At 41.5% G+C, this 19,938-nt stretch overlaps 1 protein-coding gene across 1 annotated transcript in view; it reads right to left on the bottom strand.

The window, feature by feature from the left end:
* PLPPR5 (phospholipid phosphatase related 5) overlaps positions 1-19,196 on the bottom strand; it is a 128,760-nt gene extending 109,564 nt beyond the window's left edge. The window contains exon 1 of the mRNA XM_060139523.1: positions 18,914-19,196. Coding sequence (XP_059995506.1) covers positions 18,914-19,150 — 237 coding nt within the window. The 5' untranslated portion in view covers positions 19,151-19,196. The remainder of the gene's footprint in view (positions 1-18,913) is intronic.
* Positions 19,197-19,938: the final 742 nt, after the last annotated feature.

The following is a 19,938-nucleotide window of genomic DNA, read 5'->3' as shown; positions in this document are numbered from 1 at the left end:
ACAAAGATGAAAAGGAGACAGTGGAATAGTAAGAATGTAACTCTCTCAAAATGCTCATGCAAAACTACCTCTGGTGTTATAGCTATGCTATAGATCATGAATGTAACTTTAGACAAAAGTTGTAAAATCTTTTGACAGTTCCAAACTTTTGTCTGCCAAAAGCCAAAGGAGAAAAGCAGGAATGAGTTTTAATTCCTCTAAGGTCTACAATGGTTGAGTCTCAACTACGATTCCTGACTCCTTTACTTATCTATTATCAGAACTTTGCCCAGTTCCTGGCACAGAGAAGGCAAAATATGAATGTTTGCTGTAAAAAGGAAGGAAGAAAGAGAGGAAAGGAGGAAGGGAGGGAGGAAGGAAGAGAGATATAGGAAGAATGAAAAGAAGCTTGGCTCAGTTGAATCACAAACTGAATACCTGCTACCTGAATGAATGATGTTAACTATAACAATGGTAGGATCTCACTGAGACACTTGTGGACCTGACACCATAGCCATGCCCCGGTGTCAATGTTTCATCACCCATCCATCCACATATTCACATACAGACAATCTGTATGGCTCAGAATTTACGCCTTTGCCAATACTTCAACATACTAAAAAATCTTTACTCATATCACATATCCAGTAGCAAGACAGCTTCCTTCTTTATGGTACTATGAGAATCCACAAGCCCTCACATTTACATTTTTATCGTATCTACTTATCTGGGATCCTGCATCAATCAAGAATAATTTGGGAAAAGCAGAATTGACAAAAGGAGATATAAAAAGACAGTTAAACACAAGAGATGATCCCAGATCATACTCTGGGAAGAGACTAATACCCCCCTTTTTTTTCACCTCCATCCTATTTAATATTCTTACAGTTAAGCTGTTTTCTCCTAATTCAAAATACCCACGAGACATAAGTTCTTCTGGTTGTTTAGTTCAACTCAATATTGTCTTGATTCACTCATTGAATATGTTCACACCTTTAAACCCACCTCATCTTACTTTATAAGGGCTACAGTTTCAATAGGCATTTCAGCTGCCTGATTTTCATATGGAATTTTTACCCTATCCTCTAAACCTCTTCCCTCCATCAGTGATAGTTATCGTTGCATTTGGAATTGTTTCAATTGCACATAAATTAGTGCTCTCTTCTCTTGGTTCTAACTCTCTCCTTCTACAAACTCCCTAATACAATCAAATGGACTAAATGAAAGAAGCTCACTCCCTCTTTTCAAAGCTCCCCCTGGAGCCCCTCAATACATCCCTTGCATGTCACTGGAGGGTGCTGGAAAAAGAATGGGTTTTGAGGGCTTCCCTGGTGGCGCAGTGGTTGAGAGTCCATCTGCCGATGCGGGGGACACGGGTTCGTGCCCCGGTCTGGGAAGATCCCACATGCCGCGGAGCGGCTGGGCCCGTGAGCCATGGTCGCTGAGCCTGCGAGGCGTCCGGAGCCTGTGCTTCGCAACGGGAGAGGCCACAGCAGTGAGAGGCCCGCGTACCGCAAAAAAAAAAAAAAAAAAAAATGGGTTTTGGAGCCAGGAAGATCTTCTGGTTTCAAACTGCTTAACTTCATGCAAGTTACTTAACATTTTTTGAGTCTCAGTTTCTTCTTTTGCAAAAGGGTGATAATACAAAATGATAGAACCTTTGTGAAAATTAACTTACACCCCCCACCACCAAATTAACATGTTCCAAGGCACTAGCTTCTGTACAATGAGCATGTGCTATAAGAAAACTGAGAGTCAATGAGGTCAGGTTACCGGCCCCACATTACACTGATTAAGTAGTAGATCCGGGATCCAATCTGCAGATCACAAATTAACATGTTCCAAGGCACTAGCTTCTGTACAATGAGCATGTGCTATAAGAAAACTGAGAGTCAATGAGGTCAGGTTACCGGCCCCATATTACACTGATTTAGTAGTAGATCCGGGATCCAAGCCCCGGTATGTCTAATCTAAATCTACCTCAATAAATACTAGTTCTCTTTCCCTTCCATCCAAATCCAAACAAGCATGTCCCTCACGGAAGCATCCTGTCCTTAGTAGCTAAAATGCCATGTTCTCAGAGAAGCCTTCTTTATAGCCTGAGTTCAAACTGATTATTCTCTTCACTGGGCTACCACAGTTCACTCGATATTCATTCAGACATCACACAGTGGCTGAATGCTTCCCAAGCCCCAGTTGCTCTTCTAGTAAAGGGATGAGTTTTTGAAACGTTAAGGTTATTTCTGCATGAGCCTGGATCCTTGACTAGACTGTGAACTTCCAGAGGTCAGGAAAGCCCTTCTCATTTATCCTCATACCAGCTGTCCTTTTCTCTACTTTCTGCAAAGCATCAGCTCGGTGCTTTGTGACCGCCTGGAGGGGTGGGAAAGGGAGGGTGGGAGGGAGGGAGGGAGATGCAAGAGGGAAGAGATATGGGAACATATGTATATGTATAACTGATTCACTTTGTTATAAAGCAGAAACTAACACACAATTGTAAAGCAATTATACCCCAATAAAGATGTTTAAAAAACCAAAAAACAAAGGTTTAAACACACCAGGGACAGGTTCTAATCTAAACCCTGCCACTGTTTTGACTGCATGACTGTGAGAAAATATTAATTTTCTGAGCCTTCGTTTTATCACCTCTAAGTGATTAGACTATCCATGTCACATGATTGTTGTGAACCATCTATCTGTGAACCACTATCTGTGAAGGATAGCATTTTATGCAAATGTAAGGGGTGATGAGGTTGCTATTGTTGATGTCTCATTGTTACTATTTAATACGTGAATGCTAGAATCAATGTTCTACAGATCACTTGTGTACTAGCAGCTGGAAGGTCTGAAGTTTGGTTCCATATCAAGGCTTTCTGAATTCTATTACCTCACATCTGTTGTTGAGCCTCGGCTCAGAATCAACTTCTGAGCCTCTGATCGCTGCCTGCTGGGAAGGGTTCCTGGTCTCCACTGCTGGAGATCCTAATTTGGGCTGCCAAGCCCCGGTGCCCCGGGCTGTGTGCCTGAGACCTTGTCTCAGCAGCCTGTTCTGTCCTTTGTCTCCTCTGGACTTGCCTATTCTGACCAGCCTGCCTTGTCTCACTCACATGTGCCTTGCTCCACTTCACCACCTCTTTGCTTCCCTGGTGCTGCCCTGCTCTGTCCTACTTCTCAGCGTTCCAGTTCCAGAATGCCATCTTTTCGGTAAGCCTGGATCAGCACGGGTCTCTAATGACCAAGCGATCCTCTGTTAGAACTGCCTGCAAGAAGCCTGCCTGCCTACAATCCAAGCTGCCATCCTTGCCTTGGCTATCTCAGTCCTAAATGTACCACCAGCTCCCCCAGCCTCTGTAGTCAAACCCATATCAGGCATCAGGGCTGCTTTAGATCCCTTTTCTTTTGGGGAAACAAAAACAAACACACACACACATATACACACACACGCACACACACACACACACCAAAATCTTGTGGTCTTTCTGAACCTCCCATCTCTTTTGTCCTATGCCCAGCTTTTCCAGACTTGGCCAGCTTATATATTGCCAAAGCGCTGCTTTGTTCTCGCCATGCCATTAACCTGACTGCTTTTGCGTGCTTCGTTTGCAACCTTTAATGTGTTTCCTCTTTACAAATCCCTTTAAGTTCTCCCTTCCAAGCAGATGAAGCTGAGACACTAGCACACTCACCTCATAAAATTTATGCAAATCCAATTAATCCAATCAAAGCTTGTTTGTGTAAAAGCCTGTCTTATGTGCTCTTTAAAGTCATTCCCCATGAATGGAAATCTTAATTAGATGACTAAATTTAGAAGGATAGAGCATCTTGCAAGAAAACCAAGCACATTCAATCCTTAATGCCATAAACTGGAAAATCTGAGTTTCACCTACCAAGAATGATACAGTTCCATTACACATAAATTTTAACCCGTGCTTTCTAAAAGAATTGCACACTCATGTCCTCACATTTCTAGAGCAACATGTAGATGCATATTTTTCACTTTAGTATCCAATTTAAAATGAGAAGACTGAAGACATTTACTACACAGGTGAGCACACCTGTTATGTAATTTATAAAATGCAAGTCAAAATGACCTAATTATAGAAGCAAAACACAGCAATAGTAACAAAAATATACTAACCAATTTAAATTTTAAATGTGCATACCTACATAAGCTTTCATAATTATACAAATATGGATATTTTAGCATTGTCCATGTTGCAAATACTGATTTAAAATCATGTAATATATGTGTCAGGGGGGTTAACTTCTCAGTAGCTATCTAACAGTTTATTTCACAATGGTATGTTTATTTAAAACAAGGAAAATATAAGTTCTCTGGAACACACTTGCCAGCCAAGACCCGTGTGATGAATATTGCCGTAAAACTCTGAAAAGTACTCTAATGTTTCTCCTTTAGTTTACTAAATAAAAATCAGTCACAGAAATAAACTTACTTTGTAAGACAGGTAGATTTAGATGTCCCATTTTGCAGACAGATCAAGTGAGCCTAAGAGGTTAGACTGTGTATCACAGGTTTACCTCTTCAAGCAGATAAGGGAATCTGGACTTCAAACTCTGAGTATTACTGTAATGTACTTTTTACTAAACATCCTTATGTTCTGAACCTAACTGCCTCTGTGTTAGACACCTTTCCATTCCAGACATTCTTGGAGTTTCATCAAACAAGAAGGTTTCTCCAGCCTAAATGACTTTGTGTTTGTTCTTTGCTTGGAACACCCTTGCGTCACGTCCCTGACTAGCTAACATCACCTGCTCTCAGAACTCTCTTTCATTCCCTTCTTCGCTTTCCCTCACCCCAGCCCACTCACTGTCAGTTATCACGATTAGTATATTTTAACTCTTCACACACATGGGACTGAGTTCCTTGAGGACAGGAATCCTTTCTTCCATTTGAATGTGTAGAATCGCTTACACACACAAAGCCTTGTCCGGGGAGGACTGGTAAATGTTTTCTCAAGAATACATGAAGAAATGAATTACTGAATACCAGGTCATTGTGCTTTAATGTGATTGTTAGGAGACCATTTCATGTGCACCCATTTGATTCAGAGAGGAACTAATTTGCACTTGTTTGATATTTTACTCTAATTGGGAAATCCTGAATTTCAATGAAAAGTATCCATAAACAGTAAAATCCTAATTTCATTTTCCTGGTTCCTCCTGAAGTTAATTGAAGTTGTAAGTGATTTGCCTGCCCCAGCAGCACTGAATCTTTCTTTACTCATTAATGTCATTCTCTAAAGCACCACTAATTTTTATCACTCTCCAAGGAAAGAAACTCTCCTCAAAAATAGTTCCATGTATTGAGTCAAATGTTTCAACTGTTAATCTATGGTTACTAATGAAAATGTATACAGTATGATTCAGAGACCCTGAGTGACAATAAAATCATGACTCATCTCATTCAGAAACCCTGTCAGCCATCTGAATTCTCCTTCAGAACACCAAAAAAGTCTTCCAGTTTACCATACGTGCAAATTTCACACGTAAAATGTACTGGTGGTTTAATTTACAAAACAGAATGGAAGATGATATGCTCTTTAAATCAACCAATTTGTTTTGAGAAAAATAAAGTATTGAAATAAAGAAAATGTCACAGTTGATGAAGAAAGAGCATGTGCTACATAAAAGCTTAAGTAGTGACAATTTAAGTTACAAAAGTATGTGCAACGGACAATTAAAGACATGGGGAATGAAATAGTGGTTACAAAAGCAAAACTTGATGATGTTAAAGATTTTTAAAACAAAATGATAGGTGTTTGAAATATTCTTCATATCAAGTAAATAAGATTTATTTTTAACTACATTCCACATAACTTTAAGTAAATGAAAAAAATGAAGTGAGTGTACATGGGGAAAATATTTGAAATCAGGGATCACTGGCAAATAAAGTAAAATATTAAAGATGGGTTTTGGAAAAATAATTTGGACTTTACGATTTAAGTATCTGTGAATGGGTAAAATTATAAATAATTTTAATTTATGCTTCTCTAATTCTCTTCTAAAATATACAAATAATTACTTATATCTACTATTTGAAAGGCACTCTATTAGGCATTATGTGATGAGCAAGAGTCAAAGATATACGAGACATATTTGCTGTTCTATAAGCATTTATAATCTTTTGACGGCCATAGTATTTAAATGTAATTAACGATAATGCATAGCCATGCAGTATACTACATTGTACATGCTACATACAATTGAAGCATTTTAATAGTCATTTGATTCCAAGAGGGCAAATACAGTTACAAGAGGTTGCCTGGAGTTCTGTCTTAAGGACTGAAAGCCCAGATCAGTCTCAGCTGGTGAGAAAATGCCACAGTCTCTTAGCAATGTCTGCTGTGGCCATGGGAGCAGAACGGTGTACATCATCATACAGGGCTTCTGCCTACTTGACGAAAAGTTTAAGCTACTCCCTTTACAGATGAGATAACTAACCACAAGGTGACTGGATATTGATCCCAAGGCTAATGTATTAAGAAAAATTTTGTATGCAAAAGTCCTGCTCTATTTGCGAGGGGTGAGAGTACACCTGAGACACATCATTGAGTGCTGGTGCCACCCCTTAAAAACATAGGACATCCGAAGTAAAGTCAGATGTGAGTGGCCAAAAGGGTAAAATGGACTCAAATCCGTGCTATGTCAAGATGAAGACTTTAAGTCCCAAGAAAGGAAGATTCAGAGAGAAACCATCTAGGTGGTTCCAGATGGCTTCAAAAGGTGAGAGAGACCACTGAGCAGAAGACAGGGAGACAGACTTTCACTGTCATATAGAGCGTCCTAATAGTCAGACTTGGTTCATGCACAGAAAGAGCTGCTCCGGGGGCCATGAGCCAGTTTTCTGCCCTGGGTGAGGTTCAAACACTTTCAAACCAATTATCTAATGATACAGCGGCGGGAAAGCTACTTGACTTTCTCAAGGTCTCAAAGGTTGAAAGCAGCAGAGCAAGGAGGACAGCTCAGGTCACCTGCCTGTGAGTCCAGTGAGTCACTGCTCCTTTTATTTATTTATTTTAATTTCAGATTATCATGAAACCTGCGAATACAAAATTTATTACCAATTCTCTGCATTCACTATTTCCATAAAAGAGTACATTATTGCTACTGATTTTTTTTTTTTTTTTTTTGCGGTACCCGGGCCTCTCACTGTTGTGGCCTCTCCCGTTGCGGAGCACAGGCTCTGGACGCGCAGGCTCAGCGGCCATGGCTCACGGGCCCAGCCGCTCCGCGGCATGTGGGATCTTCCCAGACCGGGGCACGAACCCGTGTCCCCTGCATCGGCAGGTGAACTCTCAACCACTGCGCCACCAGGGAAGCCCTGATCCTTTTCTTTTGTCTTGCTTTCTCTCCAGCTCCCCATCTCACACCTGCAACAACTCCTGTTTTATGGAAAGTATATAAGGGGAAAGACTTATATTAAAAAAAAAAAAAGGAGTTTATAGGAAAGATAGATTAATATTGACTAGACACATCAAGGAAAGAATTATGAAAGAGGTATGATTGAAGTTGCCCAGATTAAAGAATAGAGATCATTTAATAGATGGAAACAAACAGCAGAGAGAATTACAGAGAGCAGAGAGCTGCACTTTCTCAGGTCACTGCTGTTTCGCAGGAAATGGCACCACAGGATTGAACCAAGTTTTGAGAATGTCTCTAAGTTCCTTCAAAAAAAAGAGAAGACTTCAAAACATATAAATATATAATTGCCTATCCTTTTCTCTGAAATATATTTATACCAATAGTTTTTCAATGCCTCTAACTAGTTGCCAAACTTATGCCAAACTAGTATGCCAAATGTAGTAACTATGTCTTGAATGCAATAGATAGGCTATATATCAATTATATGTAGTGTGATCATTTTACTGTGTTACGTAAAAATCACATTAAAAGAACTTAAAGTCTGGGATGTATGGATGGGAGATTGAAAGGCAGAGGAAGGCCAAAATCGGTATTTCTTCACTACTTCCTTCCTCCCTCCTCAGGCAACACCTCTAACAAGAGCTCTCCTCCATACTTTTAGCTCCCGTGAAACACATCATTTTAGGTTCCAACTTCTGCCCCAAGCTCTGCTAACCCCATCTCCTTCCTTTGTCTCTCCAGCCCTGGCAGTTGTAGTAGTGGCTTTCTGCAATTGCATAAACTCTGGGTGGCCTCACCATTTCCTGTTCAGCTTCTCAACTTTCCCATCACCTGTGTAATCAACTCCCTAATTATATTCCCTCAGTTTTAAATTTAAAAAAAAGAACTTAAAGGTCTGCATATTAAAAATGGTTAGGTTTTTATGATATCCACTTGTGGCAAGTTTCAAATGTAGTTTTACTTTTTGTCTGAAAAGATTTGATGTCAGCAACATAAAAGAAGGCATCATAGAACCAAGTGATTAGGGAATTAAATGCTCTCTTTCCTTATCTGTTACTATGTCTTCACTATCACAGATTAACTAATTGTAAATACAATATTCAGGAAAATGTTTTCAATCAGCACTACAGTGTCATAAGGAAAAAGCTATCATAATAATCACATACTCTTCATCTCTATCTCCCAACTAATATTGCTATGCAGAACGATTTGCTGCAGGCGGCCTTAACCTCTCCAGGAGATGACAAAAAAATCGGTACTGGAGAAAAGAACCATCTCTGTGTTATTAAAAGCTCATATGGAGACATTCTGCCCAGGCATGTCACTTCCTTGCTGTGGGGTCATGGGCTAGTTGCTTAATCTTTCTGTGCCTCAGTGTTCTCATCTGTAAATTGAGATAACAATAGTGCCTACCTCTAATGCTGTGAGGATTAAATTAGTTAGTAAGTGTAAAGTACAACAAGGACTGATGTATACCAAGTGCCCATACATGTCAGCAATTGGTGTAATTTCTCATTAGCTGCATGGCCTTGGGCAAGTCATTTAATCTCTCTGGCCATTCATTTGGAAATTAAGAGATGAAACTAAATGATCTCTAAGGCCTCTTTCATGACTAAAAAGTCCCAGCTACAAAGAAGCATAATCTCTCTCACAGGGGATTCACAAATCTTTTCCAAAAATGGAGTGGCAGAAAATGCCTGACAGTGTGGCTTGAATAAAGTGTCTACTGGATCCCTCTATCTGTATTCTAGACTGAGCCCCAGGAAAAAGGAAAAGGAGACCCCCCAAGGAACCATGTGATGGAGCCAGCAAGAAAAAGAAACAAAGGTCTCTTTGTGAAAGACCAAAAGGGTTGTCACGTAGTTTTGACTAAGTCTCTTCATTCATTTTAGTAACTGAGTAAACCCCACACTGGAAAGGCACGTGTGAAGGAAGAGGTCATTGCCACCAACCCAAAGATAGTGTTTTGTTTTTTGACTGGAAATGTCAGGAGCTCATTTTAAATTACAAGATGAGGCCCCAGGTGCACTGCCTTTATCCAAGACTGCTCAATTTTTCTGTTTGGGAGAACATGGCATTCTGCTTTGATGAGATCTCTGGAAATACAAGATGCTTCTCAGTGTCAAGAGTGCTTCTGTGCACCCCAGTGTGAGAAAAAGCTAAATCTGAAATCTCGATGAAAAAATCTCGATAGAAAAGTACAGTTTCTGCTGGCACTACTGAGAGCACCCTTTCAAAAAAGGGATCATTATGCTAGAAACACAATACACAATTTCCTCAACATAGCAGGGCTGGTTATATCAACACAAATCCTTAGAGAAGAAATGCCGTAAGTTATTTTGGTAATATGCAGATATGTCAGGACTACATTTGTATTTAACCGCCCCATGATTTCATGAGTGTTTTACTTCCTGACACTGCTTTGAAAGATTTGGAAAAGGGGAAGATCGGCTCTAATTCTGGTTTTGGGATTTGGAGCAAGTCAGGTAACTTCTGTAAGCCTTATTTTCAAGGTATGCTACACATGGAAGGTACTCAACAAATATTTGCTCAGGGAAAGAAGGAGTGAGGAAGGGAGGGAGAGAGGAAGTCCGATAGTCACAAGCATTTTATCAGAAAGGTCACATTCCAAAGAGGCTGCTGTAAGTCTTTTTGCTATCATATGTTAATTAACAACTAAATTAGCAATTGTAGGTATAAAATGATTTTTTACTGATGAAAGTAGTGACTTTTAGTTAGCATGATCAGTGCTAAAATGGACTCTTAATTGGTGAAATTCAAGCTATTGAACTGGATTGACTCAAATAGTTTGGAGATACTTCCTACCCTTGAATGATCAGGGTATAAGACTCCAGGGAGGCCTGTAACCCATATCCCAGTGACTTGTTCTCAATGGATAGGAAGGTTTCTGCTTGAAGCATGTCAGTCTGAGGACACAGAATCACACCTTGGCTATGCTGAACCTTTTATACAGGGTTTATACACTTAAAACGCATCAAAGGACAGAGAGCTGCCAATTCATTAAACTTACAGAATAGGCTGTATGGAATATTTTGCCTATTTTAATGAATGGTTATTAAGTAACTGTGTGCTCAGCAGAATTTGGTCATTATAACCTCATCATCACAAACTTCGATTAGTCCCTGGATAAGTTATCCACCAAAAATAACCAAAGAGTTGGGCATGATGAGTCAGATTACAAAACCCTGATTTTGAGATGCTCAAGTCTAGTGATAGAAACATGAATACAATTAAATACAACATAAAGCACAATATAAGATTATTTTAATGCCATAATGTGCTAAAGCCACAAAGGAATCGTAGAGGAGAATGCAGCTACCTCATATGGGAAAAGGATCTACTTAGAGGAGTTGGTGCTAGGTCTGAAAGGATATAGCAGAATGTTTCAGAAATATTATTTTTCCTGAGGGGAAGGGTGGGAGAACACTATAAAGGTTAGAAGCAAGGGAAATAAAAGTGAGTTCATACAAAAAATTACAAATGTATTAAATACCAAACACACACACACACACACACACACACACACACACACACGCTTCCACTCACACATGTTCTCTCAGAGAGAAACGTCCACCAAGACTGTCTGTAAAGTTTTAAATGCACCTGAACTGGAAAAAGAATCTCTAGGATTCTGTTTTTACCAAAAAAAATGGTGATTTTACTGACAGTGGTTCTCAAACTACATCTGTCATAATAAGACTAAAAAAGTAAGCAGCCTGCTGAGTGAAAACTGGCATTCTCAGAAATAGTTTAAATAGTACTGAATATAGCACTCCATTTCACATATTTTACAATATCTCCCATCAAAACGATAGTCTTATGATTTTCCAAAGTCTGTTTAAAAGCTCTTCCTCTTCCTAGGTTAAGATCTCTGACATCAGAACTTGCCTCCTCGAACTGTATGGATGGGAATGTTGAGCTGGGAGAAGCAAGTTCTATTGGCTATTCCACTGGTTTTAGGAACCAATGAAGTTTTGTCTTTGAACACAGATTTTATTTTATTTTTTAAATTTTTATTGGAGTATAGTTAATTTACAATGTTGTGTTAGTTTCAGGTGTGCAGCAAAGTTAATCAGCTATACATATACATATTGAACACAGATTTTAAATTCCCCTTTTCATGTCTGGTTGTAATTGAGCCTATACATTTACAAGCATAAGGACGCTGTAAAGAGCACAATGATACATAATCAATATGCTTTAACTCTCCTCTGCCTTCTAGGAATGCCACCATTCAGGCTATGAATCAAATTAGTGGGCAATGGCAGGTAGCCAAGGGAGCATTGGATTTGAAGTAATAGATTCAGGTCCTAGATGTGGCATTTACCCAGTGGAGGAATTGCGTAAGCTCCCTAGATGTGTTAGTTACCACACATAGTACCTGGAATAGTTAATATGAAGAGTAAATGGTTTACCACATCCATTCCACAGAAATGATTAAGGACACCTGATGTCCTTTTGCTGCGTAGCACCAATAAATGTTACTGGCATTTATGTTAAAAGAGCAGCTATCACTTAATGCATGCTTATGTTTAATTCTTAAAAGATAATGTTAAGTATCATCTCAATTTACAGACAAGAAAGCTGAGGCTTGGAGATATAATTTCATGCATAGTGTTTGAACTCCTGAAGCGCAGTGACTATGCCTCCCTCATTATACAAGTCAAGTAATAGCACTGTGCCTAGCACAGAGTAGATCCATTATCATCATTCCAAACTTTTACAAATAATGACTTTTGGGTACCGTACAAATTTAAAAATGAATATGATACAATGCACACTTAACAGATGGTATCAACATTGCTCCCTGGAAACACTATTTCTTTCAAATTACACAAATGAATGGGATGATTCTTTATAATAATCTTGACAGTAAGAGCTTATTGAAACATTTTGAAAAACGGCATTGAGTATTGGAGTAATAGTCTGTAATAATTAGTTAGGCCATTTCATACTGTTGTCTTTTTATTTTTGCTCTTCTTTCTACAAGAAAATTAAAAAAGAAGTATAAAACCCTTTTCCGTTTTTCTACTCCACAGAGTAAGTGTATTCAGCTGGCAAAGCCATGCTATAAGCAGTCTAACCATCTCCAATGACCAAGCAGCTACACCCATGTAATCTGCTCACATTATGTTTTCCACATATGCATGAAGCGACTTATTGTCTCCAAGGTGCATTTACATCCGTTTGATTCTCAAGAACAGTTCCAAAAGGTAGGAAAGGCAGGAAGGAATAAGTCAACATTTTTCAGATAAGGTAACTGGTGCAGAGAAGCAACAGGGATGATGAGTGACAGGGGATGGAGGGGGAGAAGGGGAGAGGAAAAGGAAGAAGGGACGTGGGAGGAGAAGAGGCAGAAGGGAGGGGGAGAGGCAGGGAAAAGGAAGGGAAAGGAAACACAAGCTGGTTTTCAGGTTCCTGGGCCTTTGCTTCCCCTTACCCCCATCACAATCTCCTAATCAGTTTGCAAAGGGGAGGGGATAAATGAAAAAAGAAAGACCATCAAAGGAATGCAGGGAGGAGAAGGGAAAGAGGGAGGGTGAACATGAATGAATGAATATGAATGAGAATATCTAAGTAAAGCAAGGGCCGAAGAGACCTAAGGAGGAGTTTAAACAGATCCATGAATCCTCAAAGAGTAGTTCTTAACTTTTAGGAATCTTGGGCATTTCTGACAATCCGATACAGCCATGGAGGCTCTCACTAGAAAAATGTGTACATACACACACACATACATACATATGTACATACGGTATTTTATAATATAATTTCAGTGTGTTCACTGCTCCCCCCCCCCCAAATCTAGTGCTAGGTCCCATTTTAAGAAACATGTCTTAGAGACAGAGGTCCCCTCAGCTCTCCGTGCACTGCAGTTTGCAGATCTAGAACCAGAGGGTGGTTCCACAGAAAAGCAGGTGCCTGAAGCCCTGTGCCAATGTGTGCCACAGAGATAAGAAACGCGGCTGCAGATCAGAACAGAAAAATCTCTGAATCCCTCCCGCTGCCACCAACCTCTCCATAACATTTTGAGCTTAATAGGAAACAAAACAATTTCCTACACTACACATTGAAACCACTGTCTACACTAGAACACAAAGTTTCCCATCAAACCAGAAAAAAATGAAATTGAAGATAAAAGTTTTGAGAACAATTTAACCCTTCTAGTATTGAATCCCTATGACTAAATATCTCTAAAGATTTGTTTAATGTGTAAGGATAAAGGTACATAATAAAAGAACTAAATGCACAGGCTCTGACGATTCTAGCACTGTCATTGTGGGACTCTGGACTGGTCATCTCACCTTTTTACATCCAAATCTCCTTCGTAAGTTTATTGTGAAGATTAATTATACTAATGGACTGAAAAAAATTAATACAAGTCTGACATCTAATCTCACTAAACATCCTATTTCTCATTTATAAAGTGGGCTTAATGATAGTGCCTACGTTTTAAGACAGTACTATCATGGTGAGCATTAAATGAAGTAACACATTAAATGTACATTACACAGTGTCTGGTACATAGGAAATATTAGCTAGTGTTAGCCCGCTGAAGAAATGGAGGAGTCGTCAAAGGCAGAAATCACTGACTTGACTGGAAGAACAGAGTTCTAATTGAGTTTTAGTGTTCTTGCTACTCAGACTCCCCAATTTTTGTGGGTGATGAATTGAACTAGGTGGCTTCTGTTCACCTCAAATATTTTATCAGCCCTGGAACCCACTAACAAAGGTATTTTGCTAGGTGCCTTAAATAGGTTGTCTTTTTTTTATTATTATTTCATTTATTTATTTATTTATTTTTGGCTGTGTTGGGTCTTCGTTTCTGTGCGAGGGCTTTCTCTAGTTGCGGCGAGTGGGGGGCCACTCTTCATCGCAGCGCGCGGGCCTCTCACTATCGCGGCCTCTCTCGTTGCGGAGCACAGGCTCCAGACGCACAGGCTCCAGACGCACAGGCTCAGTAATTGTGGCTCACGGGCTTAGCTGCTCTGCGGCATGTGGGATCTTCCCAGACCAGGGCTCGAACCCGTGTCCCCTGCATTGGCGGGCAGATTCTTAACCACTGCACCACCGGGGAAGCCCAAATAGGTTGTCTTGATGAATTATCCCAACCTTGGGAGGACTAACAGTAGCTAACACATATTCAGCTGGGCACTACTCTGGTACTTAAATGTCAACTCATTTTATACTCATAGGATTCCAGGAGTGGAGATGGGTGGAGATAGTAGTGGGCACCCAAGGCAAGGTTCAAGGAAGGAGAGGTCTATGGGAGAGCTTTAGGCTTTGATTTAACAAGATGGACCTCTGGATATAAGATGCAACATCCTTGGTATAGCGGCAGTAGCTCCATGCCTCAGTCTCGGAACCTAGAGGGAGCTTCCTGGGGATGCAGGCATAAACAATCAGAGATGCTCCCTAACCCTCAGTGCTGGTCTTCTCTGTCTTGATTCTGACTCTATGAAGAGGGATGGTCTAGCTTTGTCTCCTTCAAATCATCTGTGTTGCTCAGAGATCTAAGGTACAATAGGGGCTAGTGGCCACTGTATCCAAATTTGGGGGGCAGAAACCATTGTCATCACCAGGTCTTTTAATCAATGAAAAACAAAGATCACTAATTAAATTTATATCTGTAAATTCTGTAGGTAGTGCTTGGGTGAGTGCATATAGATCAAACTGAACAGTACCTGTTTTCAAAGAGTTTATAAACCATGTCATCTTTGTAAATGAGCCCAAATTACAGGTGTTTTCTGAAAACACAATTAAAATAGTAATATTTCACAACACAAAATAGACTCAGGGATTTAGAGTGTAAAATTATCTTACACAGATATTTTAATAGAAGAGCCCTACACTACTGTCCCCAAAATGTCCTAAAACACCACCTATCAGACAAGTCCCTACTCAATTCCCAATAAATGGAGAAAAACTCAGCCTGACATTCCAGGACTCAGCAATGAGACCCTAGTCTTCCTCTTCTGCCATATACCCCTGCATTCCCCACACACCACTCTTAGAAACAAGACAGACCAACCACTGTTTCAAGAGTACAGACTGCATTTTCTGCTACCAAGCAGTCACTCATGTTCACACTGCTGCTTTCTGTGATGTCCTGACTCAAACTCCATTTCGGCCTCTCCTTCAAGTCACATCTCAAAAGCCACCCTTTTCTTCATGAAGTCTTTCCTCTCCTCTCCAAATAAAAATGATCTTGTCCTCTTTGAACCACCAGAGGTCTTTGCGGTATATATACATATATGTAAATATGTATGTACATAAACTTTTATTATGGTGATTTACATTATGACTTTTGGCATGATTACCTAATTTCCCAAATTACTGTAAACTCTTAAGGATTAGTGACCATGGTTTACTTCTGAAATTACCTTTATAACCCCCACTCTGGCTGATATGCTGCTTGCAACACAGGAATTCAATAAGCATTTACTGAATTACTATTTTACTAATAGTGTTAATGAAATAGTGATCTCTTATGGAGTATCAACTATGGGCAAAGGATGATATTTATATATTATATCTCATTTAATATTCAAAATCCTGTGACTTAGAAAATTAAGGATCAAGGACCTATAAATTAGTTGTTCAAGGTTACACAGCAAGCAGAATCCCCAACTCTTACCATAACAGCAGGATGCACTTTGAATCTGAATCCAAACTTGTCAGACTCCAAACATGTGCCCCAAGTCAACACTATATAAAAGTGATAAAATTTAAAGAATATTTTCCTTTTAATTTTTAGATAAATAAATTTGGCAAATTTGAAACAAAACCACAGATTGTGGCAGTGAGGACAGCTACTTTTCAAAATTAACTTTAAGGATTAGAATGAGTTTTGAAGATTAAAAATATATATAATGAAGAATCTGTATCACTACAGTCCAAGAAATGTAAAAGATGGGGAAAGAGACCATTTGAGGCATTTATTTAGAAGAATGATTTATGAGTAAGCTGAATTTGCATATTGTAATAGAAAGGCGCAGGTTTGGGAGCGTGACACAGTAGGGTTAAAATTCTGGGTGTAATGTTTTTAGCCTTGGTCCTCGGGCAAGTTACTTAACCTTCCTAAACCTCAGTTTTGCCAAAGGGTAGGTGACAGTAATAATAACTGCTTTCATAGATAATGCAAGTATTAGATAGGTATAGGGTATATAACCCAACAAATGATGGGTACTACTAACATTACTATTAATAATATTGTTTTCATGCAAAGTGACTGTGCTAAGCCAGTGTTCTTGAGAAGAATGGAAAAGCAGGGCTGCCATTACTGTTCCCAAACTTTCACATTATGAGAGTGTAATATTGGGAAGAGCAGAAGCAGAAACAAAGGCCAGCAGCACAGCTAGCCTGAATATCCAACATTTCCTTCTCTTCAGACTGACTCCCAAATTCTCTCTCTTGTAACTAATGAACTGAAAATCGAAACATGGAAATCACGTTGGATCCTCCCTTTTAAAATCTCTCAAGAATATTCTAGATCCCCACCCAAGCAGCCTTTCTCATCTTCTTTCAGAGAACATGTTTTTTGGAAGTAGGACAAGCAGTATGGCATTTGGCATCAGTCTCACAGGCATCAAACACCACACCCACCATTTTTGTTTTCAGGTGCTTCTAGTTTATTATCTGATCCTCAGGGTCCTCAAATGTTAACTGGAGAGACGATCTCCTGGAAGGGATGCTCTGAGAAGTATACGTGGCCATGACTATTCAGTGCCCAGCACAAAGCAGGTGCTCAATAATGACTAATTAATTCCCTTTCCCCTCTGTGGTTCCCCCTAAGTGGAGAATAATCAAATTCTTTGGGAAAATATGTTATGTCTCTAAATGGCACCTGCCACCATGGATGGATGGTTAGGATCTGAAAAGTGCTATCTCATTTAAATAAGCCACAGAATCGTAATCACCAAGGGATGAGTTACAGACATTACTGATTATGGCTGTACCCAAACCAGTGTCCTGAAAGTGACAGGCTTTTTTCTTAAAAGAAAAAAAAAAAAAAATCCTTGAAAAATCCCTGAGCTATTCAGTCTCCTAGAAAACATGTGTCTGGAAACTCAACATCTGCAGAAAGCAAAAGGGCCCAAGAATGACCAATTTATTTTTTTCTCTTACAGCTTTCCAAATAGAGGACAGAGAACACAAACATGAAGCTGGATTTGGGGTGTCTGATATATTTTAGCAAATTACAACTGAAAAAAAACAAAACAAAACATTTTCTGGTGCAAGGTCTAACACTTTTCAAAACAGTATTCTTGGAGCCGTATTTGACGTCAACTATCACGGTACCTGTGATAAAGTTACTTTGAAGTTATCAAGAAGTTCCTTGGTTTGTGGAATTCCATTATGTGTGTTAGGAACTTTTCATTATTTTGTGAATTATTAACTCATTTCCTCTAAAATCAAAGAAAACATGAATATCCAAACCTAACAGATAAAACAGATATTCTTAACATTCATTATTGCAATTTACACATTCAACCACTGGGGAAAAAAGTCCCTTTCCTTTCCCTCTTCATTTTTACTTTCTTATTAGTTATCTGTTGAGAGAGAGAGAAAGAGAGAGAGAGAGAGAGAGACAAGATGAGCTGTACCACAAGAAGGGAACCTCCAATACTTTGACAGTATTAAAGGAACCATAATAATTATTTTCTGAAAAAACACCACCAATTCTCCTACCTATAACTTTGCACCACATTCACATACGTAAATTATTATACGATTATCATTCTAATAATTACATATGTATATCTGTGTATATATATGCGTGCATGTGCCCGTATAGACACACACACAATCCAAAAGGCATTCTCAGAAAAGCTCTATGAGAAAAGGACTTAAGCCGCCCAGGGAATGGAAGAGCGTTTAAATAAATCCTGTAATTTAGGCACAGCTCCTGCTTTTCAGCAAGCACTGCTACTGGAGCCTCTTCATTTAGGAGAGGTCTCATGTTCTTTTTTAGATATCTGTTCCCTGGTCAGCTTAGTCTAATTGGCACTTCCTTTCGAAAGGGAAGGAGGCGGTAAAAAGGGAATTTGCGCCCCGATTCTGGAAGCAGAAGTCCCTTCCACACCCCAGCAGTTGATCGCCGTCTCCCTCCCGCTGGCCCCGCTGCTGCTCGTCTTCTAGTCGCAATGTGAGAGCTGGCAGCCAGCGGAGCAAGGCCACAAGTAGATGAAGTCAAGATTCAACCGGATAACTCACCTCCTCCCCAGCCCCGACTCCCACCCATTACCGTCTACAGCCCCCTTCCCTCCCATCCCCCTCCGTATCACGCTAAGTTGCAGCCACCGCGGGGGGTAGCGGGGGTGCGGGGGCGGCAGGTGGGGAGAGCTGGGGGCTTCCTTCGGACCCATACCGACGCGCCCTAGAAGAATGTCCTCTGGGGAAGGGTCTGCCGCCAACTTGGAGGAACTTAGAAGGCAAAGGCTGCCGCGCCCCGACCTCAGCGGGGCCTCAACCCTGAAGGCGAGGGGCGGAAAAGGGCAGTCGGGGCGAGGGCGGGCACCCCCGGGCTTACCACGAGCACGGGGACCCCGGCGGCCAGCGAGTAGAGGAGCACGGGGGGCACGGCGCTGCTGTCCTCCGGGCCCGGGTAGGGCTTGCGGTAGGCGCTGTCGTGGCAGAAGAAGCCCTGCACGTTCACAGTGAACGTGTCCGTGTATTCGAAATAGTACGCCAGCATCACCGTCCCTGCCATGATCACCATCTGGAAATAGAGCATGCTGCTGGTGAGCGCCGCGGGCAGCCGGGGCATGCACGCCTCCCGGGCCGGGCCGAGCCGAGCGGGCGGCGGACGGGCCCCCTCCCGGGTCCGCCGAGGCAGCCACCGGGGGCGCGGCGGCGGGGGCGGCGGGAGGACGAGGCGCGGGAGGCAGGATGGAGCCGCCGGAGGAAGAGGCGGAGGCAGGTCCGGGTTTCGAGGCGCCGGCTGGCTGCGGAGGAGGTGGCTACCCCCGGACGAACCCCCGCTCCCCTCCCCGCCCCCTGCCCGCCGCAAGCACCGCCCGCCCGGGCGCGGGGTCGCGCGGGAGGGCGGGGAGTCCCGGGCGGCGGGTCGCGGCCAGGCGAGACACCGTTCGCTATGCAGCTGCGCGGGGCCGAGCCCCCAGGCCCGCCCGGAGGAGAGGCGGACCGGGCGGCGGCGGCTGGGACAGCGGCACCTGTACCCCTCGGAGGGCGGACGCAGTGGAGCAGGCGAAGCTCCTCACAGGGGTAAAAACCAAAAAGGGGGGGGAGGGGAAGCAGTAGAGAAGGAGCTTCTAGAAACTCCCTTCTGAGGCAGCAGCTGGGTGTTTTAGGAAACCCGCGCAACGCCTGGGAAAATGGTGCGCGGACGCGTCTTCGGAGCGCAACCCCGTAAAGCGCCAAGTGCCGATTCCGCGCAGCGACTTTCAGCCGGCGCCTCTTTGGATTCCTTAACCCCGTGCGGGACACACGCCCAGCGCGAGTTTCTAGGCGCAATGAGAAACATCATCCCAGAGGATTTTAGATTCTGAGTTTTTTTGCTTCCCGCTCCAGCTTCCTAGGGCTTTGTATGTAAAA

The sequence above is a fragment of the Lagenorhynchus albirostris genome, chromosome 2, assembly GCF_949774975.1.
Source record: "Lagenorhynchus albirostris chromosome 2, mLagAlb1.1, whole genome shotgun sequence".
NCBI classification, from domain to species: domain Eukaryota; kingdom Metazoa; phylum Chordata; class Mammalia; order Artiodactyla; family Delphinidae; genus Lagenorhynchus; species Lagenorhynchus albirostris.
The sequence above is the reverse complement of the archived record's forward strand: the minus strand, read 5'-3'. Positions and strand labels throughout refer to the sequence as shown.